The 18,733-nt window shown below is 40.6% G+C and overlaps 1 protein-coding gene across 1 annotated transcript; it reads right to left on the bottom strand.

The window, feature by feature from the left end:
- Nucleotides 1-5,135: 5,135 nt before the first annotated feature.
- LOC124152053 (toll-like receptor 4) lies at nucleotides 5,136-17,830 on the bottom strand. The gene is made up of 2 exons (XM_046524797.2): nucleotides 17,788-17,830; nucleotides 5,136-9,583 (listed from the first exon to the last, which is right to left on the bottom strand). The coding sequence occupies exons 1-2, from the start codon at nucleotides 17,822-17,824 to the stop codon at nucleotides 6,927-6,929; spliced, it is 2,694 nt and encodes an 897-aa protein (XP_046380753.2). The 5' UTR covers nucleotides 17,825-17,830; the 3' UTR covers nucleotides 5,136-6,926.
- Between the last annotated feature and the right edge of the window lie 903 nt (nucleotides 17,831-18,733).

The following is an 18,733-nucleotide window of genomic DNA, read 5'->3' as shown; positions in this document are numbered from 1 at the left end:
TTAATCATAAAGTTGAAGATTGTTGGGCTTAGAATGCTACCTTGGGGTGTGCCATTTTCTAAGTGACACTGGTCCGATAGGGTTTGGTCGACACCCACGGTTATTTTGCGATTAGTTTGGAAGTCATGGATATAGTTTATAATTTGGCCTATAAATCCTGCTATTTTTAGCTTTTGTATTAGCCCGTTATGCCATACCATATCGAAAGCTTTAGAGAAGTCTAGAAATATGCCTACTGTGTATTGTCGGTTTAGTTGGTCCATTTTGATGTCTTGTTCTAATCGGGCGAGGTTGGCTACTTTAACCAACGTGTCTGCTTTAATACGATGAACAGTGACATTAATAAGTGGTATTTAGTAAGATATAGTTCTATCCTATAAATACGTTTCAAATCCTATTTCGTTTAACGATTGCTCTTTTACATGTTACCTATTTCAGCGACGCTTACACACAGCTCCACTTTCTGTTTTTCAAGTGATTTACGCCGAATCACCTAATTATGGTGCACGTTTCTGGTTGGCGATTGTTCATTAATGTCATGTGTGTATGTTGCATCAATAATATGTAGGTATGGCCACCGATAATGGAGTAATTAGCCTTAAACTTTGGCCCGTCTTGGCCAGACTTTTAGGCAATCCATATCGTTTCGCCTAAACAATGATCTATTGCCATGTACTGAAACATACGTTCCGTGATTGACAGATACGTCAGGAATGATTACATTGGGACAAGTGGTAAGCAGCAAATACCAAACCTGAAGTCCAAAGCGAGGCGATGGAATCTGTTGATAGTTCGTTCCAGGTCGCTTTTGCTGACGTTTGCAATGGGTATTTAACTTGGTATATTTGAATCCGCATTTTTAAACATGAACATTTCTAAATTTAATACTTATTCATTTGACTATCATATTATCGCCGAATAAGGATATATGCATGCTATTTGATAGTACGCGACATGGGATGGTCTCCTTAAAAAAACATATTAACAAGGATTGCTTTTGAGTGAGTGATTGAGTTGGGTTTAACGCCGCTTTTAACAGTATTACAGTTATATCGCGGCGTGTCAGCTTAATGTGTGAGGAAAGCCCGAAGTGATGCAGGTCTCAGACGTTAACCACTTCGCTGAAACCCACGAGCACTGGTATGGTGCTGACAAACCTAGAAACACAATCGGGGCCAATTGGGATTCGAACCCACAATCATAGGTTTCTGGCGTCCCCAAGGGACGCAACTCTGCACAATTTGAATAGATTGTCTTTGGTAGATAGAACGGATAGTAAACCATTTTCCATTTCTGAAAGGTTACATTTCGTACATGCACCAAGTGATTGGCTTTATAGTTATATTCAACTATGTGTTTTGTATATTCGGGTTATGAGCTAGGCAGTGAAATCTACACAGAGTTGTAAAGAGATCTGTCTGGTACAAGTGGCGATGTATGAAGCATATTCTTGCAAGAAAGAAGAATTTGATTTATTACAATGCCAAATTTAGAAGTTCAATACCATTGCAGCGTTGTTTAAATGTAGTCATAACACAATAGACCGAAATGTATCGATTGTTCCATGTATGTGTGGCTTCCTCTATACTCAAAAACAAAGTTACTGGTACCCCCTTTTTTCACATTTTTTGCGGGTAATTTTATGGGGCGTTTAAACTCGATACAACCGTGGTAGCTTAACATGATTTGGTGTAAAATCGCAAGTTGTATGTGATAAACATGCATTTTGTGGAGAATGGGAGAATGCCCTGGGTATTGAAACCAAAATGACACTCAAATTGCAATATTCAGATGAAGCACGTCTCGGTAACTTTTGTTGAAGCGTGAAACATTCATGATGGTGTGTATTTCCAGGCTTCCTAGGGATTTTGTGATACACTGCAAACACTAAAACGTCCTTTTCACCCAATTTTGAAAGTTTTTTGATGGGTTTTGCGCTTTTCAAGCGTTTATATTGCGCCGAAAAAGCGTCGACATTTGACACCGGAATATTTTAAATAAAAGTAAATAAAAGCGACAAAACCCTTTGTATTCATAAGATATATCTGATCAAAACAGAGTCGATTGTTCGAATCCGACTATATCCGACTATGGGCATATGTTAAGGAATCCCTAATAGTGATGATATCAGGTGTAGGCGAAAAGAGTTGTATGATGCTCTGTGAAATCTTGGTACAAAGAGCATGCTCTATTGTACCTCAAAAGTCGTGACATGTAGACACCAAGGGCTAGAGCTGGAATATTGCTCGACATAAAGGACAAATTGACTATGGGAAAGTTGAAGTCGTCCCTCTTGTCATACAGTCTTGTTGAGAGTGCTTTGTCATCTTTATGCGAAGATCTAAATATGAAAGAGATGAGGCGGTCTCACTGGTCTCCTTTATTTCTAGTTCAGGTGGGTAAATCAGTGGAAGGGAATTGGCTATTTGATGTTTATTGAACGATGTCAGATCATCGATATGCCTGAAGCTTTATACGTTAAACGTCATGGCCAAATTTCCTTGTATTGACTTTGCCAATTCGAGCAGAAAGTTCGATTCATGGGCATACAGAAAAGGATCAGAAAGAAAGGGAGCACAATTGGTGCCCATGGGGATGCCTACTTCTTGCCTCAATGTCTTACCCCCAAATTTTACATGTACGTTATCAATCAGAAAGTAAGGCATTTCACGTATTGTTTTCTCAGTAAACTTCAGACGGCATTAGCTTTCATTTGCCCCGAACCTTTGAAGAAAGATATGTAACTATATCTATTGTTATATGGCAGTGTATTGTATTGTTGTAACTGTGTTACATTGTTTCTGTAGAGCTTCGGTAAACGCTCATTGCATTGTTTTTGGATAGTGATTAGTCGTCAGGATTGTAATTCTATTTCAGGCAAGCACTCGTCACTAAGTTACTATATTTAGATGATAGAGTGGTGTTGTAACTTCCGGAAAAGGCGAGACTCGTCAAGCATTGTACAGAGACTTATAGCACTGTCTAGAAAATGAGGGAGCTAGTTGGATAGTATATAAGGGGACAAGAGCATGCCTCACGCATCTCTCACACATTTCATCTCTCACGCATTCCATCACGCCAAGACCAGCTTTCATGTGAGGAACGCTCATCTTCCCTGATTCCCTGCCGAGCCCATAAGGGAAGCTTGACCACTGTACCGCTGGGTGAATATATTTTATTATCACTGATTTTTGCTATCACCATTGTATGTTTGTATTTGATACTGGCCACTGAGGTTTTCCCTTATGTTTGTCGTGTGGGATAGTGGTACACAAAATGAAAAATAAAATGTCTTGATTTGAAAATTGAACCTGCTGGAGTTTTTTAGGATCCACATGGTATTGATTCAACTTGTCTCAAATATTCTTTGGTGAATATAAAAACATCATTCCTGGATTTTATTAAGGATAACAGTTAATTTTTGAGATTTGATATGTCATTTATACCAAGTTCTCTGACCAAACAAGTTATGTAATGATGCTCACATATAACGGTTATGTTATTTGAGAACTTGTCAGTGGGAACAACTACAAATTTTCTTGTGGGACGCTTAGACTTTGGATGACATTTGGCTGGGACAACATGAGACATGCTAACTGTAATGCCTGTACATTATATAAAAGCGTTTTATAGGTGTGAGGACTCCAATTCTGGTCATCCAGATATTCATACGTTTTAGTTATACTTAAAAGGCCTTGACACAACTTTGGGGGGAGCCAAGGAACCTTGGCGTACCGTGTAGCAAGACGCTAATCTGAGGTTCGCATATAATGCCAGGTTCTCAAAGTCCGAGACAAACATCCAGGTACCGTCGCTCAAGCGTACAACACATAAGGCAACATAATGTTTGATACTCGCATAAACTTTTATGAAGGTCAGTCTTTCAACCACTACACCAAATGTAGACTTAGCTCAGAACATCAACTCCAGCGTATTAACAGTTTTGATTATCTACAGATTCCACAATGAATGGACAACAGACCATCGAAACTATAGAAAAGGTATCCGGTATTTAGCATGAATGTTCTTAGATTTTGCGAAGCCATTTCAACCTCATAGCATTACATTTAGCCGAAGAGAATGGACCAGGCAATCAGCGGTACAGAAGCTTAGATTTATTTAGTGATATAAAACTTGAGAGGAGAGGCTGTGCCAGACCACGTCATGTGTCCTAAATCCATACCATCCAACACTTTGGTATGGTGAGTCTTCGTTGACATAAATTCTCTGAAAACGTCGGGATATATTTTTGTTTTATGCTTGGGTTAATTTAAAATGGTGACTGAGAGATCTGCTTGTGATAATATTATTGAGTTGTCACTAAACATAATTTCATATTTATTGAACGTATTATTAAAATATCCAAATATATCGATAACTGCAGTTTTGAATTTTGGAGAACATGACCTTTCAAATGACTCAACGAAACGGAGGCCATGCCTAAAAGGTCATGCATGTCATGGCTTAACTTCTACAACGGTCTAATGGCCAACCCCTCGACTGAACCACTATAAAGGCTAATTCATTTACAGAATACAGTGGTGTGTATGGTTGCAAGAACTTCACTATGGACACCTGTAACACTTGCACTGGTTACCTCACAAAGCCTGAATTGAATTCAAGATCCCAGCACTGGTATTCACATGCTACCATGAAACAGCCACAATCTAAGACCGCAACGCCTCCGTTCCGAAAGGTTTCAGAAATGCGGCCGAAGACATTTAGGTCATTGATGGTTTCAATACTGTGCTTTATCATTGACAAAAATTGTCACCAGATTTCCAATTGCCATCGTTACACTCATCTCATAGGGCACATCTGAAAACATATCTCTTCAAACTACACTATCCAGTCCAGTTCCACTCTACTTTGACTAGCAACAGATGCAAAAACATGTGAAGCGCTATGAGAATTAACTAGGTGAATAGAATCTGGCGAATTATAAATGGATTTCTTCTTCTTCTTCTTCTTCTTATCTTTTCTTCTTCTTTTTCTATTTCTTTTTCTCCTTCTTCTTTAGGTACAATGGACAGGTAATAGAAAAAATTAGGTAATCAACTACGCACACCCTATATTTCAGACAGCTGCTGTAGCGACTTATTACCAGTATTAAAAAAACACATAAACTTACTACATTGTAGAAGAAGTGGTTTATTCAAGAAATGCGAGGAGGCCATCGCATGTGCTGAAAAATGTCACATTTGAGAGATGGAGAGAGTAATACATGTTATGTTCATGCAATTTACATTTTCTCAAAATCATTGCATGAAGCACCTAAATTCCAAGATTTCTACATGTACATGCATCAGAGGGAGACTGATTAATGATACATCGAGATGGGTAAAAATAAAATGTTGACCTAAATTTTGAAACACTTATAAGTTGTGGCTAAACATGACACACGCAGGCGGTCTGGTTGTGCTGAATAAATTCTTTCTTCTGATTTAAAAACTTACTCAACGTACCTGAAAGCCTCAATATATTTACTTCACAATACTAATGGTTTCCGTGACCAAACTTCTACCATTAAGGGTAAACGTATTTTAAATATTAACGAAAAAAGCAAATAATTTTTATACATTAAAAGCGACAAAAATATTTCCCTAATTATAAGAAATCTGTCCCAAAAGCAGTGTACGATTCCGACCCATCATGAATACGTTTTTCAGAATCATAAAGCAAATGCGTGAAACACAAATATACGACCATGAAAAAGTCAGTCAACTCGAAAATAATAATTGCATACGTATGAATACATCGTGATTAGTAATATTATGTCTGGCTGCAGTTACAATTACAAAACACAAGCCCCTGATACTAACAAAAGGCTTTGTAGTAACTCACACGTCCCATTACCTCTTTACATGTAAGACACGGGCCATGCAGAGTTGCGTCCCTTAGGCGAACAAGAAAGAGTGGTTCGTAACCCGGGTTCGCTCTGATTGTGTTTCTCGTTGTTAGCACCCCGCTTGTGGGTTTCAACTAAACGACCTGCCCTTTCGGGCTTTTTCCTCACATCAAGCTGATACGACGTACCATGACTCACTAACTCACTTTATTCGTGACTGAGTGAGTGATCTGATGCCAGCTTTTAGCAACACTCCAGCAATATCAAGGCGGGGGGACACCAGAAATGGTCTCCACATATTCTCACACACTATAACAAGTCATCATCATCATCATCATCATCATCACCATCATCATAATAGTAGTAGTAGTAGTAGTAGTCCATTTTATATGCCGCTGTACTCCATGCATAAGCATACTCTAAGCGAACAGACATTTATTACCCCGGTCAATGGATCAGTGTGCATTGAACAATCATGTTCAGCTCCCTGTGGAGTATACAACCAAAGCTACCTGTTGGGCGCTAGAAGATTAACAACCACATTACCATATATGCCATATTTACCATATCATCCTACCGGGTACTCATTCACTGCTGGGTTGATAGAGGCACAATTCGAACAAAATCACTCGCGCAAGGCGACACCACATATGCTACATGTGCTTCAGAACCGAAGCCTGCCGAAGGCGGTCACCCATCCAAGGACTCTCCGTGACCGACGTTTGTTAACTTCACCCGATTTGTGACCACGTGCCACCACGTTAATGTAATATGAATATATGTAAATATGATACCAGCGTACATCAATATAGCTCTAGTGTTATAAAGATGAACTGATTGCAACCAAATGTTAAAAATATACATTGAATAAAAATATATAGATTATATCAGTTTATGTTATTTACATACATGTTATAAACATGTTAAGCTTTGTGATTGTGTGCACACCATGGTACATCAACACATTCAAGATGTGTCATTTGTGTGTCTCGTGATACCTTGGAACTAAGACGGTGCATAAATTCAAAAGTATGTTTTCTCACACTGTTGACAGTTGACAGCTTTGAGTTAGGAATGTTTAATAACTTATTGCTGCCTTGAGGTTCTCCCAGAACTCTAATTTCTCATCCTCAGCTGTTGGATACTTGATATAGGTACCATACTGAATCTCATCCTGCAAGTCTTGACTCAGACTACTGTTGTCAGGCAGTTCAGCATACCACACGACACACAGGACGTCCCTTCCGGTGTGTATGCTCTCCAGCTTGGCCATGTGGACCTCATAGTCGCACCATTTACTTTTCAGGAAGTTAGAAGACAGGACAACGATGGTTTTCCTGCTCGACTGAACCGCGTTCATGATGTTGGCAGTTATGGCTTCCCCAACCATGAAGTCCCGATGGTGTATGCAGAGTCTCAAGCCATGGTGTCGCTCAAGCATGTTACGCATGTCCTCTACAACAAACCCTCTGTCTTCATCAGCATATGAAACAAAAGCATCGTAGGTGAAATTGTCCTCCCCTTCCCCTAGTCTCTGGTATCCCCTGTATTTGCGTCTTGTAGTGTAGTACAGGTAACGTAGCTTCCACCGATAACGGTAAACTATACCAGCTGCAACTATCAGCATGAAGGCTACAACTCCAGACAGTGTTGCGGCTAACAATGGAACAACTGTTTTACACTGTTTCTGCAGCCTCCATACAATGTTTTCAATGTTGTTAAATTTCATTCTTTCTCCATTGTTTAACCGACACCTCGTATCATCAGGTCTGTCGATGGAAATGCGGGACTCCGATAGTGCTTCTAAGTACTCAAGTGTACTGCAATCACATACTAGATTGTTGCCCTGGATGTTCAAGTGAAATGTGTCATTTCTCAAGTTCATTATATGACTAATTTGATCTGTAAGATATTTTGGGACATACTCAAATCTATTGTTTGACAAATCCAAAGAGGTGAGAAACGACATGTGGCTGATCATAACAGTCCATGCCTCCATCATGTTCCAGCTCAAATCAAGAATCTGTAGATTGTTAAGTCTTTGGAATATAGGTAATGGTAAATCAAGAATGAGATTATTGGAAATGCTCAGTATTTCTAAATTTGTTAGGTTGAAAAATATGTGACCATTCATATCCGACTTAAGTGATTGATATAGGTAATTTTTACTTATGTTAAGGACTTTTAGGGAAGATGCGTACATCAAGAGCGTAGGGGAAAGTAACTTACAGTTATTATCAGTGAGATCAAGGAATTCAAGAGAATCGACGCCATGAATAGGACCTACCAATCCTGTAAAGCTGTTCCGTGACAAATCCAGTACCTTTACTTGATTGGGTTGGAATCTTATTTCATTAATGGAATAATCCAACCTACTATAGCTTAAATTTACAAATGTGACATTGGGAGGTATGATTACAAGGAACTTGTGAAGTGTCTCTGTTTCAGTGACTTCAACTGACATCATATTCTTTTGTAACTGTTCATCTACCCTAGAATTGTTCTCGGTTTGAAAGCTGACAATGTTAATGTCGTCATGAGGAACAGGTCTTTGCTGCGGAGGACGTTGGGAAGTTGCTGGCTGTTGTGTCAATTCAATCTTCACACTATTCATAGGCATCAAATGAGTTCTTTCACCATGGACTGACTTGTAACGTGGTAATGGGTCTGATGGATACTGGTTCATCAGATATATTTTACGAAGATTTGTCATTGCCCAAAGGTGTATTAAATAAGGTCCATATGTGAACCTATTACTCTTTGCTGATACGATTTGAACTTTGCGTAGTTTTTCGGCACAATGTGTGTCCAAAAGCTCAATTCTGTTTGCGTCACAGTGTAATTCTGTAAGATTCAAATTGTCCATATATCGTAAATGATCTCCTTTCAATTCAACACCGATAGCAAATGGTTTCACGATGCTGTTAAACTTCAAAACCCTCAGAGGTGAAAACTGCAGCCCGAACAGAGAGTTACCAAGTGTTTCCAAGCCAAGACCATGATTGTGAGAAAGGTCAAGCATATTTATGTTCCTCATTGGCCAAAATGCGTTGGTTTCAATAAATGAAACATCACAGTGGCTGATATCCAGGTGCCTTACATTGGGAGTATTCAGGAACGATTCATTATAAAGTGTATAAATCGAACAATGTCCCCGTTTTCCTGACAAAATAAGAGTTGTGAGATTCTTTAGTTTCGCAAATCCTTCACCAAATATGGCGTTCTTTACACCATCAATGATCAGTGTCTGAAGAGCCACCAAATCGCCCAGACATTCATCAGGGTACTTTGCATCTAAGTCCTTGGTATTTCCAGCAATATCCAAAGTATGCAGCTTTTTCTGTTGTCGAAAAGCTCCCTTTGGGTAACTTGTGCTGTTCAGAAGAATCCTGTTCCCATGAAGGTTCAAGCGTTTCAGATTTGCAGCTCCTACAAAACCATCAACATTCAGAGAAGTCAGGGCGTTGTCAGACAGATCCAGGTATTCCATGAAAGAGAACCTGCCAAAAGATCGTGCTGCCAGGTTGATGCTGTTGTTAGACATAAGGAGAGTTGAAACAGTGGATGGGATGGTTTGGGGAACCCTGTTCAACATTTTGTTCGAACAGTTGGCGATGATCCAATCCTTTGCAATTACGGTGCATACACATGGCATGCAGGTAACATTGGATGGCAAACAATGAATAAAGTTAACACTACCCAGCAGCAGGGTCATCCTCAGGATAAGAGCCATGTCTGAAATGAAATTAAACCATTTATAACAAGCAGACGAAAATGAATATACACAACTCGTCAAAAATATCGCACCACCAATTTGTAGAGATTTTAAAATGGTACACTGCCCAGCCTTGTGGGTGCGTTAATGCAAACAGTATGCACACCTAAGGGGTCTCTTTAGAGAAATTCATGTATGATGACGTCTTGACGTTCATGCGTTTTTTTACTGTTATTGACTGAACAACGCCATTGAGTCTTTCCCTTGACCTTCTCGTAGACCCGAATCCAATCGAGCATCTATGGGATCAGTGGCGACGAAGGGTTAGAGCCAAGGACCCTCCCGTAAAGAATGATCTTGATGATCTGTTCATCTCATTTCTGACAGTTTCTATTTATCCCCTATTATAATCCTTTTCACTGGCGAATAAACTTGTGTTTTTGTCTATGCAAATGCTCATTTCTCATTTGACATTCAGTGACATTGTTTTATTGCTTTAGTTTTGCTTGCCAGCTTCTCCTTATCCATCTCTTTTCTGATTATCAAAATGTCGTGGTGGTGCGATACTTTTGAAAAGGTGTATATATGAGACTGAAATTGAAATTGAAGAGACCAAACACAATTTCAAATACCAAGAGTTGGTTCAACTCTAAGAGAGACTTGTAGTTACTACCTCATGGCTTCTAAAAGGAGCGTGGTTATTTTATTCTTTGAAACATAGTTCCACTTTTTCGTTGTACTCCATACAACAGAATCACAGAATCACAATATTTTCAATATGGCTGTCTTGGTATGGCTGTTAGTAGTTACAGGACGAGGAACGGGTCTGCGCATGCGCGAAGGTCACATCCGGTTTCGGTTTGGTCACGTTACTGCGCATGCGCGAAAGGGGCATTGTGGGTCATGCGTGCGCTTCAAAGGCGATGGAATACACACCCCTTACAACATGGATACAACACGCTGTGTGGCGTGTACTGTCTCTACATGCTGACCTATCACGTGCGTGGGTGGACGTTTAATCAACCTTTCTGCCCTTATTGACCTGACACTTGTTCACTGAACCTACGATCACCTGACTGTCAACGTTCCTGTTTGAGGAGTGTACATACGTTCACTGCGTTTTAGGAGTGTACATACGTTCACACCCTAGTGGTAAAAAAAAAGAAAGAAAAAGTTTATGTTCACAAAAATCACAGTGACGCCCCTGATCCTGTGACTTTTTGATTTGTTGTGTTGGTTCATGTGAGCGGGGGATTAAAAAGTTGAACAAAAAAAAGTGTTGTGAAATCAGCATTCTCACACCAGGGAGAGAAAAAACAAAAACAAAACAAGATCGATATCTGACCGCTACCTGCATTGAGTGCATTCCTACACCACGTCCATGTCTGTGCATGTCGATTCACCTTTAGATTTCAGACGTCCGTTCCACACCATGATCGTAGCGCTAAGGTCATCGCCACTCACCTTCTGTAACTTAGACGAACGACTGCCATTGCACTACAATACGATCGCCTTGTGGAACGAGACCTTGCACCTCAAAGTTTACAATCACGTCATAATACCCGATGACATGATTTGTGAAATTTGGTTGCAAGATCCTTCGCCGATATGACGTCGATCGTCGATTGTGTATAAGCTCGTCTCAGTGATCTATCATCTCCACACGCAATCGACACATACACACCCTGCCACACCAACGGCCAAAACAAAGAACCCACCTCCTCCCGTTGACCCGTTCCTCGTCCTGTAACGGGGCCCCCAACTACTCATGTTTAAAGTCAAATCGGAAACATGTATCAGTAGATTTATTGTATACTCCAACACAATCTTTGTGTAGGATGACAATTTCTATCCCTTAATGATTAACTCTTGATCATGAATGTATTTCGCTATACAAATATACATTTTAGTCATAATACCTCATTTACCCTCATAACTGAAATTTCAGTCATAATACCTCATTTACCCTCATAACTGAAATTTCATTCATCTATTCATACTAATTTACACATTCACACACAATAATGTACATCTATTACGAACCCAAACAGACACAGACACACAGACACAGACACACAGACACACAGACACACAGACACACACACACACACACACACACACACACACACACACACACTAACACTAATTACCAATTCTAATGTTTGTGTCGATTTTTAAACACCTTTCCATTGATGGTCCTAACCTGATTGATGTAACAGTGTGAATTTACTACAAAAGCCTAGCGTTGAGGTGCAGTGGAAAGACTTAGAGCTGGCTGAGAATATACCATCGACAGGGAACATATACATGCACCAAATTACAAGTTCAGATTGTACTCACATAGGGCATCAAACTGAATCTAACCATGACATGATAATGCATTAACTGATAGGCTAGCGTACCACCAACATGTTGTCTCGAAAACATTAGTTTGATGGTTTGTTTAATATCCAGCGAAATACACAAGCAATATTTATCTGACCCTTGTTTACAGCTAAATAAGCAATATGGTAAAGATGTCATGTGATAAGAACGGCCTAGTGCAATATGCGATTTAAGGTACCGACTTTCAGTAACTTTATCAGTATGCAATGTGCAGAGTAAGGCTTCACAGAAATGATGTCAAACGGGTCGATGTCCCCAAATGTCATAAGCTAAGTAGCCATTATCAGTCATGCTGAGTCATTTACACATCAAACGTTTGGGTCAAGACAAATTCACATATCGGTTTTAGTTTTAGTTCCTGGATTGTCTGGTCGTTTGGCAACAAAGAAACACTTAGGTTTCATGCAAATTGTGTGAGTGTCACAACACACCCTCAGTGAGTTATCTACGACACTTAGCCTTGATTTTGTCACGCAGTTCCCAAAGCAGATCAGCATAATATTGGTCATTAATGGTATTTCGGGATGTAGTTCACCAGAAGGATTACTTTTGAATCCCAGAAAACCGAAACAATCACCTTGCGAGCTGATGGGGAAGACTTTTTCAACTTCTGTGGATTGGAAGAGACGTTAGATGTTTTCCTCTACTTTGACTGTTTTTTTAGTCTCTGGATGATAGTGTTAATCCCAATACTCATCCTTAGTTAAGAATCCCTCCAAAAAATTGGTTCTGCTTCAAAACGACGTAATTTCTCACGATATGTAATGAACTTGGAGTATTTCTGATCAGCAGTCAGAATCATTGCACCCCAGCGCGCAGAAAAGCTTTTTCATGCCCAGTTCATTTCTCAAAATGTTCTCAACTCTCTCATACAATATGCCCACTGCATTGACTATGGGACGTGAGTAAGCGATCACCAATTATCATATAATTTATGTTATCGACAGATTCCCCAGAGGTGGCAGGTGAAGGTCTTCCTGATGTTTGATCAGCTTCAAGGCTCTTGAACTTGGCTGACCACCTCCCAACAGCGGCAAAGGGAGGAGCGCCATCCCCTCAAGTTGACACCATGACCGCATGTATGGCTGTTGGAGTTATTGCTTTCAGTTGGAGATACTTGGTGACAGCACAGTATGTAACTTTGTCCATTTTCATCAAAAGAAAGTACCTATTCAGTTTGATACCGACAGAAATATGGAGCCAGTATCGTACTGAATACATGCAAACTGTTGAGGGTGCTCTGTCAGCCTTCATAGTTAGGCTCAGAACGTTTCAGTCACCCCTCGCATGTGTTTAATGCAAATGCATGTATAGTTATTAGTTTGGTGGGAGTAATGCATTTCATGTGTTATTAAACTAAAAAATATATATATTTTCATTGACATTCATCAAAGTTTCTTTAAGCCTCATTCACACAGACAATGCGACTGCGATGCAACCTCCTGGCGACCGAAATATTTGACAATCGCAATTAGGTTGCAGAAGTCTCTGAAAGGTTTCACTGAGGTCGCTACAAGGTTTCAGAGCGGTCGCAAAGCCCATTCGGTCACAACATGCACAAAAGACTGTCTGCGACCGATTTGGTCGCTCAGAGGTTTCATTGGTTTCCTAGAGGTCCCAAGGTGGTGTTATGTCAACTGCAGATTGGTTTCCACAGTGCGGCGAACAGTTTCGTCTACAAAAGGGTGTTGAATCTTTGCAACCTAGTGGCGACCTATCGGTGATTGATCAGTGATGAGGCAGTGATCGACTGGCGCTTCATCGGTGACTGGTTGTCGATTGGTTGGAAAGTGGTTTCCATGCGTGCGTCTATCATTCGCCGTTGGGTTTGCAACATGTGACCGTCTCTAAAAATACCTGTCTGTGCATTACATCATCATTTTGTCATAAGTACTCAGAAAGTTCACATCAATTATTTCCATTCATAACTATGGTCCGTTAAGGCAGGAAAACAAAAGAACCAGAAATTGTAGAAGATACAATAGAGACAACTGCTATGAGGAAGAAGAGCCTGAGATGTCCGATGTTGACAGGCTCCATTCGGATATGGCCCACTAAATCACCACGACTTTCTCTCTGCAACTCTGCCATCAGATTCCCATAGTCTCCTAGCTGTGGCCTTCTTGCGATCCAATGTCTCAGCCAATACAGCCTTCGCCTTGTTTGTCTCATTCTTCTGTACATCATCATGGCAGCAACTGCAGCATTTTGATATATTCTTTGCAGAGCAACTGCAACTGTTCTGCTGTTAACATCTTGACAACTTGCAAAGAAATGATTTGATTCAGAAAAGCACACTTTTTATATGCATTATGTTTTGAACGGTGATGATCAACAACTAGTCACCGACCAGTCCCCGTTCAGTTGCAACAAGTCACCGATCGGTCTCAACCAGTAGCAAACATTTTGCCGTATCTGTGGTGAACAGTTGCCAATCAATCACTGACAAGTTGCAAAACCTATTGCTGATTGATCGGAGGTCATACCCTTTTTCCAAATATTGACAGAAGTAGTTGCACCAGTCTTAGCGATCACCATTCGGTCGTAAAGGAAATCAGTCGCCAAGTGGTTGCATCGCGGTCGCATTGTCTGTGTTTGACTGTAGCTTTACATGGACTAAAAGAGCTATTTGACATGTATGTCAATTCGATGACATTCATCACATTATTGAAAATTTCTTTCACGGCTAGTTCACAAAGTCAACAGAGTTTGGTAAAGTATGCAACCGCATCTATGTACATGGTGGTCTCCTGTCGTTGCAGTTGAGCCTTCAATCGTTAAACCTGTGGTCACGTTCTCGACAGACGCGTTGGGTTAGTTTGGCAAGCCAACCAGATCTATGGATCGGAAGAGATTCTGATGGTTGTAGGGCAGGCAACAGATGTGATGGGAATGGAACCCATCCAAATTGTTTGTTCTGGGCCCCGCTGTCCGGTAGTGGTTCCACAGGACTTTAAGGGGAACATGACGTCATAGTGAACCCATGGAGTCACAACATGGGCATTGAATTCCTGACCGCGTGGCACCTGAGGTGGCATCCTTGGCGTCAATCTAGGTTTCTTGCACCAAGTTAGCAGGGAGCAGAGGGAGGCCCACTGCTCGACTAATCCACGTGTGAACTTCTGGGTCCTCTTTGTAGAGCACTTCCAGTCCAAGTGCTTGGGTTTTCCTCCATATTGCTTAGCCAAACTGGATGAAACATCCTTTTGATTCTGCCTTTGGAAATTCTTTTTTGCCTGATTGGATTACTGGTATCAGTCAGGTCAAAGACATGATGAAGATGCAGAAGGTTTCTTAACGAAAAAGTGAAAAAAACCACTCCGAGATTTGAGCTGAAAATGTAAAACCCGAAGGCGAGTGATTAGCACAAGGGCTATTCCGACCCCGAGGCCTTACATTTTCAACCAAAACGAAAGGGACGTGTTTTCTCTGACTTATATACCGTCGAAACAACATTTATTAATATTTGTTTAATATTATGTATAAACATGCATTAAGACAGTCTAAAGAAACGCTAGTAAAATATATCTGGCCAGGAAATATACGCTAAACATGGTACCTTTAAACCACTTGTTTGAATTAGTGTGACGACCACTGATCGGGAGTTTGTGGTTCGATTCTCGTGATCCATGATGAAAAAGTTTTAATTCGTGTCTTCGAATTTTAGACAATTGGACGTTTAAAACACAAGGTCCAGACTTCTTCTAAGGAAAACCTTATAGCATGGTTGAGGTCTAAAACTTCATCCAGGGTTCTGATGCCTGTAGAAGGAATAGTTTGGTTCCATGGCAAGAACCAGTATAGATGTTTATAATGTTGGCGGCATAGTGGGGGACAGGCAGAGAAGGTTCCTCGACTGACTACAGGACTCATCAGTGGAAAACACGACCATCTTTCTTCAACGCCATTATTGACAAGAGGATAAGCAGGCAACTTTGGTCTGGGACAAGGGCTCGTCTATCTATACAGTGGAAGTGGTGAGATCGCTGCTTGTCTGGCCGATACATGCCATCTGAGACATACGGGAAGGATGTGGGACTTTTAACTTCTGCTTTCACTACACTCTTGTGGTAACGATTACCAGAAAGAAGAACTTGTGGTTTTCCCTTTTACGATATGACCAACTCAAGTGTCCAAAGTCCAGGCATACATAAAACTCTGCTCTGACTGAACGGGCAAGGCATTTTATAATATGGTCCAACTATCAACAAACATGTAAATCCAAACTTACTAATAATATCTAAGTGAGTGAGTGAGTATGATTTTACATCGCTTTTAGCAATGTTCCAGCAATATCACGGCGGGGACACCAGAAATGGACTTCACACATTGCACCAATGTGGGGAATCGAACCCGGATCTTCGGCGTGACGAGCGAACGCTTTAACCACAAGGCTACCCCAACGCCCAAAAATACCTAAGAGTAAGACAATGCTATTCTACTTTGAAAACAATCATTGGCAATTGGCTGCATGGAACTGGCTTCTCGCCAATCAAAAGGAATCAAGCTCTTTTTGCTAAAAGTGTAATATCACTTAAACTTAGATATGTTCATGAGAATAGTACAGCTTGTTGTTAGAGATACTTCGTACTAGACATAAAAGGTGGATAAGAATGTTAACATTTGATAGTTAAAATTTTAAAAATAGAAATTAAAGTTAAATATAATCATTATTGATTTAAATTATACTTAACATAAAATACTTCTGATACTGACAAAACGAATGTCCTTTGTACATTTACTGTGTAATTCTTTTGGCTTGTATTTCTGATGGCCTATAGTCTCATGGTCTGTAGTTCTCATGGCCTGTACTTCTGATTGCCTGTAGTTATCATTGCAAGTATTTCTGATGGCCTGTAGTCTCATTGCCTGTAGTTATCAGTGCAAGTATTTCTGATTGCCTGTAGTTATCATTGCAAGTATTTCTGATGGCCTTTAATCTCATGGTCTGTAGTTCTCATGGCCTGTACTTCTGATGGCCTGTAGTCTCATTGCCTGTAGTTATCACTGCAAGTATTTCTGATGGCGTGTAGTTCTTATAACAAGTATTTCAGATGGTCTGTAGTCTCATGGCCTGTACTTCTCATGGCCTGTACTTCTGATGGCCTGTAGTTATCATTGTAAGTATTTCTGATGGCGTGTAGTTCTTATAACAAGTATTTCAGATGGTCTGTAGTCTCATTGCCTGTACTTCTCATGGCCTGTACTTCTGATTGCCTGTAGTTATCATTGTAAGTATTTCTGATGGCGTGTAGTTCTTATAACAAGTATTTCAGATGGTCTGTAGTCTCATGGCCTGTAGTTCTCATGGCCTATACTTTGATGGCCTGTGGTTATCATTGTAAGTATTTCTGATGGTCTGTAGTTCTTATGGCAAGTATTTCTGATGGCCTGTACTCCATATTGGACTCCATCATGCTTAGTCCATCATGACAAAGCAGAATGAGCCAGTTGGGATTGCACAATCAGTGTAGTTATTTGGGACTGTAGTTTTTATTGGGGTATTGCCATGGGCCGCCATGCTTTCACGGCGTGATGGTCCCATAAAACTCCTAATTAGGGCAGTAAAAAAAATTAAGTTAGTATTCGCAGGTTTTCAGCGGAATATTCGCAATTCTAATGCAGAACACGGTTACAAACATTTGCGTTGAAGAGTACGTTTAAAATACACACACAAGCAAGTGGCATTCCGCTCTCGAAATGTAGTTGCAGTGATAAAAGATCGTATATTTTCGTTTTGGTAATGTTTAAAGACAAGTATTATGACGTAAAACGATTATTTACAGCTGTGCTGGCAGATGATTAACAAAATACATAGAATAAAATATGATATATTCACCTCTCGACAGGGAAGAAACACACTGGTTGCTTGTCATCTACTGCACTGGGCTCAGTGTAAAGGCTGTCGTAAAGCATGAGCTGTATTTTACTACCGGCTTGTCTGGTTTGGGTATTGATTTGTTAGTGTCACGAAAGTCGTCCTTGGGGTGGAACAATGATAGCTACGTACATTCAAGACTGTCTCATATCATATTTCGCGAGGCATAACTAGAAAAAAACGACACTGAACCTCTACATTTTAACATGGCGTGTCAGCTTAAAGGGGCACTGATCTAACGCAATTCCCCGGACTGGTTGTTGCCTTTGTTATTGTTTTTTCCCCGTAAGTACCCGGATGATACGCAACGCAACTGAGCGGGACCAGAGACTGGGCTACCGTCTGCAAGGACAGTTAAATAAACTGTCATCGAGTGAGAGAGTGAGTAGTCCAGTTATAATAGTGGCGTGTCAGTATTATGTGGGAGGAAATGGGATGCCGGTCTTAGGCGTTTACCACTGTGGTGAAACCCACGAGCACGGGTGTGGTACCTGCAAACCTAGATACATAATCAGGGCGAGACGGGATTGAAACCCGCGATCATAGGCTTCTGACGTGCCAAAGGAACGCAAATAAGTCATTGCGTATTTCGGTGCATCAGACGACCCACGCATACACATAGAGCATGAATGTGCTGCACGTGAAGGCTACTCCTGTGGTACAAGACACCATGAATGTGCCGCACGTGGAAATTGGGAAATGTTTTCTTCAAGATTGCAACGAGCAATTATCTCTCATTAACCTCGCCGAGCCGTGCGAGGCCAGTGATGATCCCATTCACTGAGGGCCTGAAATGTGTACTGGCACCATGAGACTGGTATGCTGCCGGAGTGCTTATTATTGGTGCTGGCCTCACTAGGTCAGATGGAACGACCTTACAACATGTGATTGGAATTGAAAATAAAGC

Source organism: Haliotis rufescens, unplaced genomic scaffold (genome assembly GCF_023055435.1).
Source record: "Haliotis rufescens isolate VD_foot unplaced genomic scaffold, xgHalRufe1.0.p SCAF_11, whole genome shotgun sequence".
Classification (NCBI taxonomy): domain Eukaryota; kingdom Metazoa; phylum Mollusca; class Gastropoda; order Lepetellida; family Haliotidae; genus Haliotis; species Haliotis rufescens.
The sequence above is the reverse complement of the archived record's forward strand: the minus strand, read 5'-3'. Positions and strand labels throughout refer to the sequence as shown.